The sequence below is a fragment of the Phacochoerus africanus genome, chromosome 1 (genome assembly GCF_016906955.1).
Source record: "Phacochoerus africanus isolate WHEZ1 chromosome 1, ROS_Pafr_v1, whole genome shotgun sequence".
Classification (NCBI taxonomy): Eukaryota; Metazoa; Chordata; class Mammalia; order Artiodactyla; family Suidae; genus Phacochoerus; species Phacochoerus africanus.
Window position 1 is genome coordinate 112,091,375 of NC_062544.1, and position 15,924 is coordinate 112,107,298.

A 15,924-nucleotide genomic window follows, 5' to 3' on the forward strand; every position below is an offset into this window, starting at 1 on the left:
TCCTTCAATGGAAGGCTTGATGTCTGAGTAACACTGGTCACAGACAAGGTCACTCTGTGGCCAGGGGCAGGAAGGATCCCAGGAAAGTCCTGAGCAGTCATGGGCAAAGTAGTGGTACACGTGTCAGGAATAACCATGGGAGTTCCCGTCGTGGCTTAGTGGTTAACGAATCCGACTAGGAACCATGAGGTTGCGGGTTCGATCCCTGGCCTTGCTCAGTGGGTGAAGGATCTGGCGTTGCCGTGAGCTGTGGTGTAGGTCGCAGACGCGGCTCGGATCCCACCTTGCTGTGGCTCTGGCGTAGGCCAGCGGCTGGAGCTCTGATTGGACCCCTAGCCTGGGAACCTCCATATGCCGCCGAGGGAGCGGCCCAAGAAATGGCAAAAAGACCAAAAAAAAAAAAAGGAATAACCATGGTCCTTTGAGTGCTCAAGGAGCAGAGCAGCTGGGTGGAATGTCTGGGGAACAGGAGGTGGGGGGAAGTGGGGGTCCTTGGGACACCAGGGGCAACCATCACTGATGGCCATCAGGTCAGGAGGCAGAGAACAAGCCCCCATGCTGGAGCACTGGGTTGCCTTGAAAGTCATGATGAGGTGGGTAAACTAAAAGGCATCCTTTAGGTCCAGCTGAATGGTGACATTCTCAACACCTGTGACCACAAAGGCTGGTCAGTAGCCAGGCTTTGACCCCAGATCCCAGACCTGTACATATGGGCACAGTCTTACCACTCTGTGCTCACCACCAGGTCTTTCTGCGGCCAGGATCATTCTGAGAGATCACATTCTCAACGCCATGCCTTTTCCCATCCCAAGAGTCACAAAAGGAGCAATGGTGAGAGCCTTAGGGGACTGCCCAAGGAGATAGACGAGGCAATAGATGCATCGTTCGTTCCTGTCCCCCTGCAAAATATCACAGCACAGGCCTGAGCAATGACCTGAACTCCCACAGGGCTGAACTTTCCTAAGAAAATCCAAAGATACCATCTCCAGAGCCCATACGCTCCTACCTACAGGTGACTGACAATGCAAAACTCAAGGCCATGGAGGCCACACATGAATGCTCAGAGTTCAAAGGCTCTGGCCATGGCCAATAATCAGGTTGCCAGTAATTGGATAGCAGCTGCCCCTTGAGCAGCCAGGTGGAGGAAGGATATCTGGCACCTCCTGGCCAGTTGTTCAGGGAGTCTGGACTGGGAGGGGCAGGGTCTGAGTAGAGATCCTAGGGGTAACCTGCCACCTTGCCCCATCCTACAGGGGAGGCCTCGCGATTTCTTTGTTCCTTCTAGATGGCTCTCAGGAAAAGAGATTACCTCTTACCCACCAGTGGCAGCAGCAGCAGAGCTGAAAGATGGGGGCCTAGCCTGGCTGAAGGTCCTGGGCAGTGGAAACTAGAATCAGGGCTGAGAAGGGATGCAGAGTGGGCCCCTAGCTAGAGCTGCCCTTGAGGATCTGAGTGTGGCCCTCAGGTCTTCCCCATACTCAAATGGTAGATGAAAGCAGGGCTGTCAGAGGCAAGGAACCTGAAGGGCTGTGGGGACATGGTGTAGCTGGGAGCAAAGGGGTCCCCAGAGCCTGGGGAAGCCACGCTTAGGGGAAGGATATTGATAGCAGCCATGAGATACAGAAGAGGGGAAGGGGGGCACCAAGCACACAGAGCCTCCACAGATCTGCCATCCAATACAGCTGGTGCTAGTGAGGCCAAGGTTCAGACTCACCCACAGAGAAAGAAAAGATCTGATTCTCATTCAAATGAGGTTTCCACCCCAGCCATGAAAGGGTATTGGTCTCCAGGAGCCTTTGGGGAATGTGTCCCCCTCCCTGCCAGCCCGAGGCTGGGCAGCCAGTGAAGGTCTGGCAGATGGGCAGGGAGCTAGTTTTGTTCAGGGCTCAGGACCCTCCCCTCTCCAAAGCAGAAAACACCAATAATGTGTGAAACAGAGGCCCCTGTTGGAAAGCATGCTGAGGTTGGACCTGGGATTAGACAGAGGACTTGGAACCCAGGCAGAAAGCACTGTGAGAGGAAGTGTGGAAACCCTCCAGTCTCAGCTACTGTAGCATGCTACTCATCCAAAAGAATTCCTTGGTCAGTGATGGAACTCTGTAGCCTCTGACTCAACCCCCAACCTCTTACCACCAACTGGGGAAGTTGAGGCTAGACCTGCTCCTGGAAGAAGCAGAGGGGAGAACAGGCAGAGGTACTTCAGACTACTTAGGCCTGGCCCTGCTCCAAACAAGCCCAGGAAAAGCCCCAAGGTTTCAGCCAGTGCAGGCTGGGAGACAGGGCCACACTGCCTGAGAGGTTCCTCACAGAGCTACCTATTGTCCTCCTCTAAGGAACCTGTCTGGATAACAAATCAGGGAAGCCTCAAGGGGAGGTTTCCCACTTCAGAGAGGCTCTGCCCCCACCCTCAGGGCCTTGGAAGCTGCTCTTTCAATCACATCATGACCTGCCCGCAGCACCATCTCTGACATCTCTGTTCCTGGGGCTGCTTTTCCTATATGCTCAAACCCACCTACTTGCAGTCACACACACAAAGACCTTGGAGGGTGGGCAGGAAGACTAGAAGGTGGAAAGGTATAAAACGTGATAGATGGAACAGTGGACATACAATTCGAAGAGTAACAAGTCCCAGTGCATTGCACCATGAGACCACCCCTCCCACCTGCCCACCCCACCCATGTCCTTCAGGACGCCAGTGGTTCTCAGGGACTGGAGAGGCACCCCAGAGTCCTTGGGGTTGTGGAATCCATGGGCATTGCACTCTGTGACAATGACCACACAGACAAGTGGACTCAGTCTCCCCGAACACTGTCATCAGGATGCCAATTATGGCAGCAATGGCTGGAGCTGTATTATAGGAGAAAGGTTCACATGGAGGATCTGCTGAGCCTGCTGCCGCACCTCATCATCTGAGGACCTCCTGTCCACCTTGATGGCCTGGAATCTCAGGAGCTTTGCTGTTCCACGTCCTAACCACATCTTAGGGGATTGGGACCCAAGACGTGTTCTCTTCCGGGGAGGAAGATCCTTTTCCTCATCAGCCCTTTTCCTCTTCTGCCCCACAGTCTCGGGGCATCTTTTCTGGCCCTTCCTTGCAGTCCTGGCCTGAACAGACCTTTTTGGCCTGCCCCTGCCCCTGGGCTGGATCCGAGCCACCTTGGCCTTGGCCTGCACTGCCTTGGCATTGGCCCGCACTGCCTTGGACTTGGCCCTGGCCCTGGCCCGTGCTGCCTTGGCCTTGGCCTTGGCCTGCACTGCCTTGGCCTTGGCTTTGGCCCTGGCCCGAGCTGCCTTGGCTTTAGCCTTGATCTGTGCTGCCTTGGCTTTTGCCCGGGCCTTGGCAACTTTGGCCTGTGTTCTAGCCACCTTGGCCTGAGCACGGGCAGCTTTGGCCTGGGCTATTTTGGTGCCCAGTGAACAGTCACCTTTCATTCGTGGGCTGCTGAGGGACCCAGTGGCTTTGTAGGTCTTGTTCTGGGGCCCATTGCCTTGTCGGGGTCCAGCCCTGGAGCCTCTTTGAGTCAGACTCTTGGGGCCCTTGCTTGTGGCTTTTCTGGGAACTTTGGGCTGGGAATTCCCCGGGCTCTTCCCTGGACCTCTCCGCAGCTTCAGGGGAGAGTCTGCAAGTGAGAGCTGCACTGACTGTGCCTTGTGCTTGGCACTCAAGCAGGGTATGGGAGTCTTGAGTGGAACCAGGGCCTCAAGTACAACGGACAGCCGCATGGCAGGGTAGACACCTGGATAGAGGTGGGTGGGAAAGCCCACTGCTGCACCCTGGGCATGGCTGGCACTTGACTGCTTCAGGGAGTTCAGTAGCAGGTTGGTGGTGGCATGCTTGGTGAGAGGTGGTGTGGACGCTTTGGCCAGCCTGCCAGACAGTGGCATGGGAAGCAATGTGGCCCGGCCTGCAGAAAGCTGCATGGGAGTTCGGGGAGCACTGGCTGGAGGTGATGTGGCAGCTGGCATGGGGGCACGAGCTTGCAGCTTTGTCTGGCTTGGGGGGTTGGCTGTGCATGAACTATAGCCATAGACATCACCGCTCCGCAGGATGGTAGGTTGGAAGCCATCATCCCGCAGGCCCTGCAGGAAGGCCACAAGCTGGGCCTCAGTGGCACTGAGATCCTGGCTCATAGGGTTAAAGACAAGCAGCGCCTCCTCCAGGGCCTTCTTCCCTGCCGTGGAGATCCGCGACCAGGAGTGCACAGCTTTCTCCTCCACATGCTGCACCACCACGCTCATGGCATTAGGCACTGCAGATCTGCCTGGGTATCCACAAACCAGGGCTTGGCACCTCCAAGGCAAGAGGAAAAAAGTCAATAAGAACGGCACCAAGATAGAGGCCAGGACAGGTAGATAGGTCAATCAAGACCAGCATTCTTCACAATAACATCTATGGATACAAAGGACCCTGGCCAGAATGAGACACTCCCTGGGGTAAAACCCTGGCTGTTTGAACTACCATGGTGGGGGGGTGGGAGGTTGAGGTGGGGGACTCATATGGGTCAGAGGCAGCTTCATCAGAATACCTGACCATAGGCTCATCAGAGCCATCCAACCTGTTGTTGGGGCCCTGGAAATATTTAGCCTTGGCCAAATCCCTAGTATTAGATTTAACACTGGGAATATAGGCAAATATCTTCCAGAAACCCTGTACAGAAGGCAAGATAGAGATTATCTTCTAAGTTCTTGGTAATACACACAGGCACAAAGCTCAGCTTGCCAATGGGTCAGTGAAGGATTACTGGAGAGGGATACCCAGGTGGGACATGAGTGATGAAGAAAAAAGGACCAGATGGAAATGGAGCAAAAAGGGGAGCAGCCAACCAATGGCTTCGAAGTGAGAAAGAGTATGACAAACTTGGTGTGACTAGAACCTGTGGTTAGGGCTGGGAAGTCTAGCTGAAAGCAGGGCAGTACAAATTTTGAATGCTCTCTGAATGCTGGTCAAAGGTCCCGGACTTACACCCAAGTCCAAGACCATCTCTGCTTCTCCAGCTACTGCTGTTCAGGGGCCCAGGGTGGAGGCTCCCTGTCTATCAGAAGTTCTGCTTTCCAAGTTCCCAGACAGGGTCCAATTCCTGGCAATAGAGCCATGGAGACTAATCTTAAGGAAAGAGCCAGGCTCTTTTTCAATAAAAACTAAAAAGATGATGAGTAGCAGGTACTAATAACATAGCTCTAGAAAGTTAGGCAGCCAGAGGCCAAGCAGCCAGACCAAGAGTCCAAAATCTGACAATGGGAGCCAATGACTCCAAGTAAAATGGTTAAGATAGTAGACACTAGAGATTTGAGGTATCCTAACTAGGGCTTGGGCTGCAGACCGAGTTCAGCTCATTTGGAGCTGTCTGAGAAGACCCAAGTTGTCCAGGCTTCTCTGAAGCTGTGAGCTCTCAATCATGACTAGCCCAACCCAGCACCACGCAGTTCCACCAGAGCATTAAAAGATCAACTGAGATGAGGCAAGTCCCTAGGGCCAGGAGGTGCGTCTGTGCAGTGTCTTCCTCCGCCCTAGTGGAGCAGAGGAATTATTCCGAATTCCCTGGAGGAAGTGCCCTGGGGCTCTTTGTTTGGAAACATTCTTTGATCCTCAGGTGTCTAGGCACCTCCCCTCTCTAGAGGCCATTCTCCAAGTACAATCCTCGCATGTGACTTTAGTTCTTTTATTTTATTTTTTTCCAGGGATTGTAGTTTCCAAAGCTGAGAACTGTACAGTAAGGAGGGGCCCACTGCCTCCAAGAACAGATATTGGGGGTGAACTGGGGGGCTCTTCCGCCCAGGTCGGTCTGGGCCCTTGGGAGCGGTCCTCTGGGAGTTCCAAGACACTGCAGCCTGACCCCTGACTTCCCTTCACACTTGCCCCCGGGACCGGCAGGGGAAGCTGGTGAACGACGTGGGACGGGATAGGCCCCATCCAAGTGGAACCAAGGAGGGGGCAGACCAGGACCCTCAGGCTGGGAGTCCGCGTCCCTGGGGTCCGAGCCGAGGGTAGGAGCGGGGGTCTTGGAGGCAGCGAAATGTACGGGGCGGGCGGTGGGAGCCCGACCGGGTCGCACAGCCCCAGGGTGGGGTCGTTGGGCACGGGGTGGGGGTTGGGGATCTCGGCCGGGCCGGCAGAGGGCGCAGGTCCCGAAGGAGCCAGCCGCCCGGCCCATCCGCCCTGCCGCCTCGCGGACGGCCCCTCCGCGGCGTGGCTAGGCCCACGGCCCCAACCTACCGGCGCCGCCGCAAGGACCCAAGACGCACCTCTGCGCCGCCTCCGCTGCTCCAACATGGCCGCCCGCTGCGCACCGGAAGTACGCCGCGCTTCCGCTTCCGGGACCTGGCCCGCCCCGGTGACCCTTGACCCCTCGAGACCCCGTTTCCCCCAAAGTCTGGGGGCGGAACAAGTAAGAACCGAGGAAGACTTCCTGGAGGAGGTGGCAACGAAGACTACCCTAAACTCTTGGGAGCCTGTGCAGGAGTTTGAGGGGCAGAGGTGCTTTCTGACGCTGCCCGAGGCAGGACTGCACCAGAGCCCAGACTAGCTTGGATTAGGGGCCTAACACCCTCTCTGAGGGGCCTGATGGTTCAATGACATCTTACCAGGGAGGGTATCCTGGTAAGGTCCAAGCCATCCTTCACCCTCTAGTATCCCCATGAGCTACTGACAAGGTCTGTCTCTGTCCCATTTGCCTGACCAGAGGGTGAAAGGAGTGCACTCTGCCTGGGAGTGTTGCACAGGAGCCCCTTTATTTTGTAGCAGGGGTACAGCTTCTGAGGGCAGTAGGCCTTCTCTTCCTGAGAATGGGGGCCACCACATGTGGTATGAAAGGCTGGTGTGCACACATGTTGCATATAAGCCCAAAGTTATAGGTGTGTCCAATCTGAGAGTCCTAATATAACAGTGTGGGCCCGAGTATGTTTGCTTAGGAACATGCAGACAGTTGTGGTGGGAGGATCCTGGTCCAGCTTCAGCTCCCTCAATGGCAGGAAGCCTTCCCTCAAGTATTAACTGTGCCCAAATTTCTGTTCTTTGGTCTGAGAGACTGGGGCCTGTCTTTCCATCTATAACCTGGGGGCTAGCAGATGGGTTCACCACCCAAACAGCACCAGATGAGAGGATATAGGGGAAAATTAACACTAGGAGTCTGAAGGGGGCCAGAATGGTCTCTAGTGCTCTAACCTAAGTCACCTCTTGGTTAGGGGCCCCCCAGACCAGGATGAGAACCAGCCTGGAAGCCCTTGTTTCATGGATGAGATGGTGGGGGCATTAGCACCTTGTTCAGTTCCTGAGCTACGAAGCAAAAATGCTGTCACAACTTTTGGTCCTAACATGTAGAGTGGTACAAATTTGGTAGCTGGGGCCAGGTGGAAGCTGGAGGGTGGATGAATGCTTCATTTGGGGACTAGTTAATAGCTCTCCTCCCTTCCCATAAAACCCCAGGATTCTCTGGCTGCTTACAGAGGGGTCTGGGCACCTCTAAAGAGAAACACACACCATACCCTAGACCTCACCTTGTGCCCCTGAGCTTCCCAGGGCCTCAGCACTGATGGTGGGGTCTTCAGTGCCTTCAAGCACAGTCAAGATGTCCAGAAAGAAATGCAAATTCAGAGTTCCTGCTGTGGTGCCATGGGTTAAGATCCATTGTTGTTTCTGTGGTGGTGCAGTTTCGATCTCCGGCCCAGTGCAGTGAGTTAAGGATTTGGGATTGCTGCAGCTGTGGCATAGGTCACAGTTGTAACTCAGATTTGATCCCTGGCCTACTTCCATATATATTGCAGATGTGGTCAAAGACAAAAAAAAAAAAAAAAAAAAAAAGAAAAGAAAAGAAAAGAAAGAAAGAAAGAAAAGAGGGAGTTCCCATCATGGTGCAGCAGAAACAAATCCGACTAGGAACCATGAGGTTGTGGATTCAAACCCTGGGCTCGCTCAGTGGGCTAAGGATCCGGCGTTGCCATGAGCTGTGATATAGGTCGCAGATGCGGCTCAGATCCGGAGTTGCTGTGGCTATGGTGTAGGCTGGAAGCTGTAGCTCCAATTAGACCCCAACCTGGGAAACTCCATATGCCACCAGTGTGGCCCTACAAAAGACAAAAAAGAAAAAAAAATGCAAAACTATCTTGCTCCTCTGGGGTCAATGCTCCCAGCCCTGGGTCTTGGAATAGAGAAGGGAAAGGTGGGGTCTCAGAGGCCAGAGTGTCAGGGGGTACAATCAGGAAGTCCTCACCTTCACACTCACAGTCCCCAACTGTGGATGAGCTCCATCTCTGGGTGAGGATTAGCTTTTTACTCTTAGGACCAGTTCAGCCTTACCTTCTGCCCCAGCTATATTCCACAGCTTCTCCAGAGCCAGCAGTGTTGGCCACCTTTGTGCAGATGGGGCCAGGTGCTATTTAAACAGAAGCTACTTCCATGAAGATACAGGGCCCAGCCTGCAGGGATGGCATAGACCTAGATGTGTCCTGGAAAGTGGATACCTCTTTGGTGATGTCCAGCCTAGAGGTCAGTGCAAAATGGAGGACCAGGAAGAGAAGGTCCATCCTTAGTCTGTGTCCCTTCCAGACATTAGAACTAGGGGGATGGCAGGGGAAATGGTTTAAGGTACCTAGCTCCCTGAGGAGAGGCTGATCCTTCTACCTTTTGGTACCCAGTATGTCCCAGATGGAACTCTCTGGAATTATTCATCAGGGCCAACTCTGACTTGATCTGGACTTTGGTGGATGCTGACCCTATGGTGTAACTGGGATCAGATGAAATAAGGGTGAAGAGACCACAGGGTTATCCCAGGATCCAGCCCTTGCTCTCCATTTGGCACTTTTATAGCCCTTTTATAACCCATATCCACCTTACCAGAGAGTTCTGATGGAGTTCTGGATGTGAGGCAAGTGGCCTAGGAGGAAGAACCCCAGAAAGGAGTCTGTGTGCCAGAGAAAAGCCAAGGCTGGGTCTTGAGGAACCACTTCATGGGGAGGAGAGGAAGCAGGGCCTGTACAAGACTCTGAGAGGCAGAACAAGCAGCAGGAGGAAGCCAAAGTCACAAGGGGTGAGGCTTTGAAAATACCAGCAAGATTTCAGTTAAGGCAAAGACCAAATAGCCCCCCTAATTTTAGCTATATAATGTTCCAACGTTGGTGAGACCAAGTTTGGGGGAGCAATGGCAGCAGATATAAGATAGCAGATATCAAGGCAGTGGACCTTGCGAGAGAGGATACTTCAAGAGTTTTATTGGAGTTGAAGAAGGGGACACTGGAGGGTTTTGGGGTACTGGGAGGTATCCAAAGGTAGGAGACTCTTATGAGATTCATTTTATGTCCTGGAAAGGAGAGGGGAGGGGCCTGGAAAGGGAATAGTGGGAAATGTAAGGGGGTCTGCAGGGCAGTGATATCCTGTGGAGGAAGGTACCAGTGCCCTAAGTGAGGAGCATGGTGAGGGCAGAGTGGAGTGGGAGGTTGGACGCCTTCTAGCCAGTATTAGCAACTGGCCTTGGCACCATTTCCATGCAGGCCCTCCAACACCAACTGCCAGCCTCTGAAAGGGACTGAAGACTCTCTCTCTGGACATGGAGAAGGCTCTGTCCACACTCTAGGCTGGCCGGAAGTCAGCCAGGCTAGGATACCCATGCCACCAAGCTGCTCTAAACCCATGAATGCTGTAGATTTGAGAATTAATACCTTAGCAACCCTTGCTCTGATGGGAACAGTAATGCGATGCCCTTGTTCTATACTGGCTCCCAGAGTCCCCAGCAGGATTTGGTGCCAGTTGCCCACAGTGGGAACTTGCTTTGTGACACACCCTTTATTGGCTGCTTTCCCTGTCTTCTGCCACACCTCTGCAGGTGCTTCCTGTCCTCATCTCCCACATTAACTATATGCACATGTACCTCAGTCACCAGTTATGGGGAGAGTGAGGCAGATACTGTCCATTAAAGAGGAACAAGATGGTAGTAAGCACAACCACGAGGACCTCTTCTTATAGGTGACCAGTGACCTCTATGAATGGTCCCTCAGCTCACAGACCAAGCCAATACTCTTAATGCTCATAAGATAGGATGAGCCAGGGTCTGGGTTTGAGGTAGGTCGGCCTCTGTCACATTAACTAGCCCAGGCCTCAGGCCTTACAGAATAAGGCCAGAATGACCTGCTTGGGAGGCCCCTGGCCTCTGACTCTTCCTCTCCGAAAATTACCCTCTCCGAAAAAACTGCCCCCACCCACGGCTGTGGAAGAACGTTTCAGGTACTAAGGCCGGCCCTGTCTGTTCCTCCACCCTCTGCTAGCCTCAATGTGCACCACAGAATCTGTTCTGTGCCCTGGTCCATGCTTTGGGAACGGCGACCCAGCCGCAACCCCCACCAGAGGCCCAGGCCATATCCTAAGAAGCCTCCAGGGGGCGCCACCACGAAGCCTGTCTTTGGGCTCCTTTGAGCGCAGTGACGGTGGGCGGGTGCCAGCCCCACAAGCCCCCAGGTTCCGCTGGCCCGCCCCTTCACCGGTGTGCCTAGGCTGGGTCCTCTCTGAACGGCCCCTACCATACACGTGTCGTGTTCTCCACCGCTGCTTCCTTTCTCCACCTGCCCGATGTCGCCCCCAAATCCTGGCCAGGCCCAGTATCCACGTGTCTGTCTGTCTGTTCACCCGTTTGCGTGACCATGGGTCGGCGCGCCCGGCTCCGGCCACGGCAGGTGCAGGGTTAAAGCGGAATGGGTTGAGGGGGGCAGGTTTTCTCGAGTCGGGAGGGGGGACGAGAGGCGGACCCCATCCAGCCCCGCCCCGCGCCGGAGCAGAGCAGGAGCAGAGCCCGAGCCCCGCCGGAGCCCGGCCTCAGCCCCAGCCAGAGCCCGCACCAGCGTAGCCGGAACCGCGGACCCTGCGCCCCGGCGGCGCCGGAGCCCCGGCCGGTGAGTCCCGCGGGAGCCGCGCTCAGGGGAAGTTTGGGGCGCGGGGTGTGGAGCCCCAAACGCGCTTGCCCGGACCCGGCCTCCGCCCCTTTCGCGAGCTGGAAGTTTGCGGCCCGGAGGGCCTCGCGCCGGGGGGTCCCAGGAGCGTGGCCCTCGCGGGAATGGATAAGCTGGGGAACTTCGAGATCTGCTGTGAAGTCCAGCTGCCCATTTCTGCTGGAAACACCCTGGACTCTGGGAACCTGGAGTCCAGTACTCATGGGATCCCAAAATCAATTCCCCCCCCCCCCCCCCCCCCCCCGCCTTCTGTACCCGGAGAAGGCTGGCCCCTGGGGACCTGGCGTAGACAAACCCCTGAGGGTAGACCTCGAGGGGAAATGTGGGACTCTGGCCTCCAGCCCAACCCCTCCCAGTCCCAAACACCCTTTTGCTGGTAGGAATGGATAAACTCTATTGTACCCTCCACCCCCTGGCTTCCAAAGGGTTTGTAAGGATACCCTGGAGTCTGATCTCTGGCAGCAGATGGGAGACCCTAATGGCTGCCCAGAGCACACTGGAAGCCAGTAAGGGGGAAGGTACAGTACAACTCCACTGATGCAGAGCACCAAGGTGAGGGTTTTTGAGGGGAAGGGAAGAGGGCTAGGGTGGAAAGTCCTATCCTAGCCATCTTACCTCCCACCTAGACCTAGATTCAACTGGGGAATAACTAGGTGAGGGCAGGGGATGGGAGGAGACTCCCTCAAGACCCATAGGAAGTGGGGAATTTGCCGGGGTAACTGGGAGATGACCTTTCTTCCCACTCTGAAGAGCCTCCACAGCAGTGTGCTAGCCAGTGCGGGTGGGTCCTCCCCCTGCTTTTCCCACCAGCAGTTTTGGGCCAGGCTGCTCATCTGTACCCTGAAGGGCTGTCAATGGCTCTGACCCTTTGTTTTTCCTCTCTCCTCTAGGTGAAAGTCCTTGAACTGGCCCCACGCTCTCTTGTAGCCCCAGTAGAGTCAATATGGGGCCCCATCATGCCCCTCAGTGAAGCCTGCAGCTTGAGCAGATAGCATGGCCTGCCACTGGGGGTGAACACCATGGCTACAGGAGGTGGCCGGGCCTTTGCTTGGCAGGTGTTCCCATCCATGCCCACCTGCCGGGTATATGGTACAGTGGCATTCCAGGATGGGCACCTGCTAGTTCTAGGGGGCTGTGGCCGGACTGGACTGCCTCTGGACACTGCAGAGACACTGGACATGGCCTCACATACTTGGCTGGCACTGGCGCCCCTGCCCACTGCTCGGGCAGGCGCAGCTGCTGTGGTACTGGGCAAGCAGGTGCTAGTGGTGGGTGGTGTGGATGAGGCCCAGAGCCCAGTAGCTGCTGTAGAGGCCTTCCTGGCTGATGAGGGCCGCTGGGAGCGTCGGGCCACCCTTCCTCAGGCAGCCATGGGGGTCGCGACTGTGGAAAGAGGTGAGTGGTCTCCAGAGAAAGGTCCCTTAGGTGCCCCACACCCTTTATTCTTTGCTGACTTGGTCCCTTACCTTCAGAGATTGAGCAAGAACTGTAAATTTTGCCTGGGCGCCCTAGCCATGGCTTTGCCTCCTGTATCCTTCTCACTTAGCTCTGAGCTTGGCTAACAGCAGCCTTAACTGCCTTTTCCAGCTGTGAGGTGGGAGACAGAGCCCAGGCTAGCTGCCAGCATAATGAGAGGCCCAAGCCACCTCCCTGCCCCATTCCCCCTAAGACACAAGGAGGGGTGGCCCAATGATTCTCATAGTTATAAATAGTTTGAGAGAGGGGGAGGGTAGCAGGGCCTTGGCTCTGAGCCCAGCAAGTGCTTAAATTCCTCAGCCACACACACAAACCAGGGAGCCTGAGATGGACAAAGGCCAAGCTGGCCTGAAGGCAGTTGCTAGGAACTGACTAGTTCATCTCCCCAAGGCCCTCAGACATGCCCCCGGCCAACTCTGAGAGTATAAGAGGACAAGAACCTACTTGAGTGAAAGGGCAGGGTGCAGAGGTGCTGGCAGGGTTCCTGGACAAAAGGCTTGTGGACAACACCCTCATCCTGCAAGCCCAAGCCCCTTTCCTAGCTCCCTAGCTGATCCCCAGAGCCCTCTCCCCCGTCCGTACTTCATGTTGAACAGATCTCCATATTGCCCCCACCCTTGGTTTAAACCATCCTCCACTCTCCTTTCCCCATGAGAGTCCCCACCTTGTGGCCTCCAGGTCTGACCACCGGTCCTGCTTGGATGCCAGACTTGGTTGCCATAGCGTCTCCAGGGAGACGGAGACGGATTATAATTAGATCAGCAGTCTCCTGCTCTTCACTTCGAGGGGCCCTGGTCAGATTGGAAATCCTAGCTTTCCCAGCCCCCATTCCAGGCAGGCAGGAGAGTTTCTGCCATTAGGGAGGGGTACCATAAACACATAGGTCCTAAGCCACCCTCCCAGGACTGATCAGGGCGTTTGTCAGAGTAGGGTGCTATGGCCAGGCAAGGGTATAGTTTGTATTGCTCTTTCCCATGCAGATGGTATGGTGTATGCACTGGGGGGAATGGGCCCTGACACGGCCCCCCAGGCCCAGGTTCGGGTGTATGAACCCCGCCGGGACTGCTGGCTTTCGCTGCCCTCGATGCCCACACCCTGCTATGGGGCTTCTACCTTCCTACATGGGAACAAGATCTATGTCCTGGGTAAGGCCCTGGGGGATGTGGGAAAGGGGCTTGAAGTCCAGAAGCACCTATCCCTCAAGGTTGGCTGGGCTCAAGCTTAGCCTGGGATAGTGGGACAAGAAAAGCTTTGCTGGGTTGAGCTAGGGTTGCTCTGAGGCTCTAGCCTCTGGTGGGCCTGCTGGGGTTGAGAACCAAACCCCAGAGCCTGAGGATCTTTGGAGTTGATCCATGCTCTGGTATGCACAAAGCTGGGCATGTGTGGCTGGGCAGGCAGTAGTAAAGTTTCAGCAACTGGTAAAGAAAGAGCCTGCTAGGCCCCCTGGGCTGCTTCCCAGGTGCTCCAATTCCATTGGCAGGGGGCCGCCAGGGCAAGCTCCCAGTGACTGCTTTTGAGGCCTTTGATTTGGAGACTCGTACCTGGACCCGACACCCAAGCCTGCCCAGCCGCCGGGCCTTTGCTGGCTGCGCCATGGCCGAAGGCAGCATCTTTAGCCTTGGTGGTCTGCAGCAACCTGGGCCCCACAATTTCTACTCCCGCCCACACTTTGTCAACACTGTGGAGATGTTCGACCTGGAGCATGGTGAGCGGTGGTTGGTCTGGCTATCCTCTCTCTCTTCATGGGATGGGAGGGTCCAGTGTTTGTGAGGGAGCTAGAGCTGATATCCCCTCTCTTGCAGGGTCCTGGACCAAGCTGCCCCGCAGCCTGCGCATGAGGGCTAAGAGGGCCGACTTTGTGGTTGGAGCCCTTGGGGACCACATCGTGGCCATTGGGGGCCTTGGTGAGTCTCTATAGGGCTAGGGATGGGAGGGGAGCCCCAGACAGGCAGGAGCAGCCCCCTGCATGAGCACTACCTCTCTCCCATCCCTAGGTACTCCAGGGGTCAGGACTTTGTGTGCTTCCCTTTCCCAATCTGTGAAGCAATCAGTGGGTGGTCTACCCCACGCAGCTTTTGGGATGTCTCAGCACCTAACTGTGGGTTCTGTACCAGCTGGGGCCTAAGAGATAGAAACAGGATAAATGACCACTGAATCAGTGGAGAAATAGAAAAGCGAATGATGAATGAATGAGTGCTGAGTGGGGGCAATGAGTAGCAAGGCATGGATAACCCATCCTTGGCCAACGCATTCGGGGCCATGCCCTGGGCTCAGAAAGCAAAAGAGCTGGAGCCCCTGCAGCCTGTGCCCTTTACAGTCTCTGTCTCCTTCCTGCAGGAAACCAGCCATGCCCTCTGGGCTCAGTAGAAGGCTTCAGCCTTGCACGGCGGCGTTGGGAAGCACTGCCTGCCATGCCCACGGCCCGCTGCTCTTGCTCTAGTCTGCAGGCTGGACCCTGGCTGTTTGCTATTGGGGGTGTGGCCCAGGGTCCCAGTCAAGCTGTGGAGGCACTGTGTCTGCGGGATGGGGTCTGAATGTTGATGGGACCTGTTCACTGATGCAGCTCAGTGACAGAAGCAGACATCTATGGTTCTTCTGCTGCTGAGGAAGCTCACTGTGGCTCTGTGGGATGAGGTGGGGCACTTGAGACATTGTCTTGGGGACTTGAGGGTTGCCTTCATCTTTAGTGCAGGACACATATACGCTTACACCCTTTACTCCCATTCATTCATGGACCATGCCCAGCTCCACCCTTGCTCTGGAACCTACTGGGCCAGAAGTGGGAGAGGGCAGAGCTGGCCTCATGCTCCACAAGGTCAGTGCCTACCTGGAGTATATCAGGCCCACCCCAATGGCTGTTCCTGAAAAATCCTGTCAGCCTGCCTTGAAGGCCCCTTTGGACCCAGGAGAGTTCAGAGAGGGTGGGTACACAGAGGGGTGGGGGAGTGGATGCAAGGACCTTCAGAGTGCTAGAAGAATGATGGCTTTGGGCCCTATACACTGCTGGCTGTGTGACCTTGGGCAAGTCATTTCACCTCTCTGTGCCTCAGCATCCACATCTGTAAATGGGGATCTCTGAAACCTTCCTACCCTACCTACCTCACAGGGCTGTTGTGAGGATCCAGGAAGTTCAGATGTGGAAGTAAAAGTGCTGCTAAATCTGGCTTATGGCCTCTGGTTGTGTTGCCCCTGTTTCCCTGGCCCTTCTTTGGGGACCTCAACTCTTAGGGATGAGAGTCTAGAGGAGCCTTTAGGATCTGGCCGCTATGCCCAGAATGTTCTGGTTTCTCATCCCCACCTAAGCCTCAGCTTCTCTTCTGGTGACATATGGTAACCACCATCCCCCATTGGCCCTGCCCTGGGTGTTAGAGGGCACTCACAGGTAGACCAGAAAAGAGCTCAGAAAACTATGGGAAAATACCACAGGATCAGGATGACCTCCAGATCTATGTCGCACAGCATCACATAGCCTCTGGTCACCTCTGTAGGAAGGAGTGGACCATGGGAATCCAGTGA

General features: G+C 55.4%; 2 protein-coding genes across 4 annotated transcripts; one reads left to right on the forward strand and one right to left on the reverse strand.

Annotated features, from left to right (window-relative positions):
• Positions 1–2,569: 2,569 nt before the first annotated feature.
• On the reverse strand, positions 2,570–6,302 carry CCDC71 (coiled-coil domain containing 71). Of its 2 annotated transcripts, none has more exons than XM_047774081.1 (2): positions 6,244–6,302; positions 2,570–4,291 (listed from the first exon to the last, which is right to left on the reverse strand). In XM_047774081.1, exon 2 carries the CDS (start codon positions 4,237–4,239, stop codon positions 2,827–2,829), a length of 1,413 nt encoding a protein of 470 aa, XP_047630037.1. In that variant the 5' UTR covers positions 4,240–4,291; positions 6,244–6,302; the 3' UTR covers positions 2,570–2,826. The 2 variants fall into 2 exon arrangements, with proteins under 2 accessions (XP_047630037.1, XP_047630029.1); XM_047774073.1 differs by having other exon boundaries at positions 6,215–6,300.
• Positions 6,303–10,458: 4,156 nt separating this feature from the next.
• Positions 10,459–15,572, forward strand: KLHDC8B (kelch domain containing 8B). Of its 2 annotated transcripts, none has more exons than XM_047774185.1 (6): positions 10,459–10,875; positions 11,823–12,327; positions 13,389–13,553; positions 13,868–14,113; positions 14,211–14,312; positions 14,746–15,572. In XM_047774185.1, the coding sequence occupies exons 2-6, from the start codon at positions 11,952–11,954 to the stop codon at positions 14,940–14,942; spliced, it is 1,086 nt and encodes a 361-aa protein (XP_047630141.1). In that variant the 5' UTR covers positions 10,459–10,875; positions 11,823–11,951; the 3' UTR covers positions 14,943–15,572. The 2 variants fall into 2 exon arrangements, with proteins under 2 accessions (XP_047630141.1, XP_047630149.1); XM_047774193.1 differs by having other exon boundaries at positions 10,462–10,875; positions 13,889–14,113.
• Positions 15,573–15,924: the final 352 nt, after the last annotated feature.

What these genes read in the sequence shown, in the direction of transcription:
- CCDC71 (XM_047774081.1), bottom strand. Translation starts at nt 4,239, where the DNA reads ATGAGCGTGGTGGTGCAGCATGTGGAGGAGAAAGCTGTGCACTCCTGG.
- KLHDC8B (XM_047774185.1), top strand. Translation starts at nt 11,952, where the DNA reads ATGGCTACAGGAGGTGGCCGGGCCTTTGCTTGGCAGGTGTTCCCATCC. An exon ending in GGTCGCGACTGTGGAAAGAG is followed by an intron (nt 12,328 to 13,388) that starts GTGAGTGGTCTC and finishes TTTCCCATGCAG; the next exon opens with ATGGTATGGTGTATGCACTG. An exon ending in CGTGGCCATTGGGGGCCTTG is followed by an intron (nt 14,313 to 14,745) that starts GTGAGTCTCTAT and finishes TCCTTCCTGCAG; the next exon opens with GAAACCAGCCATGCCCTCTG.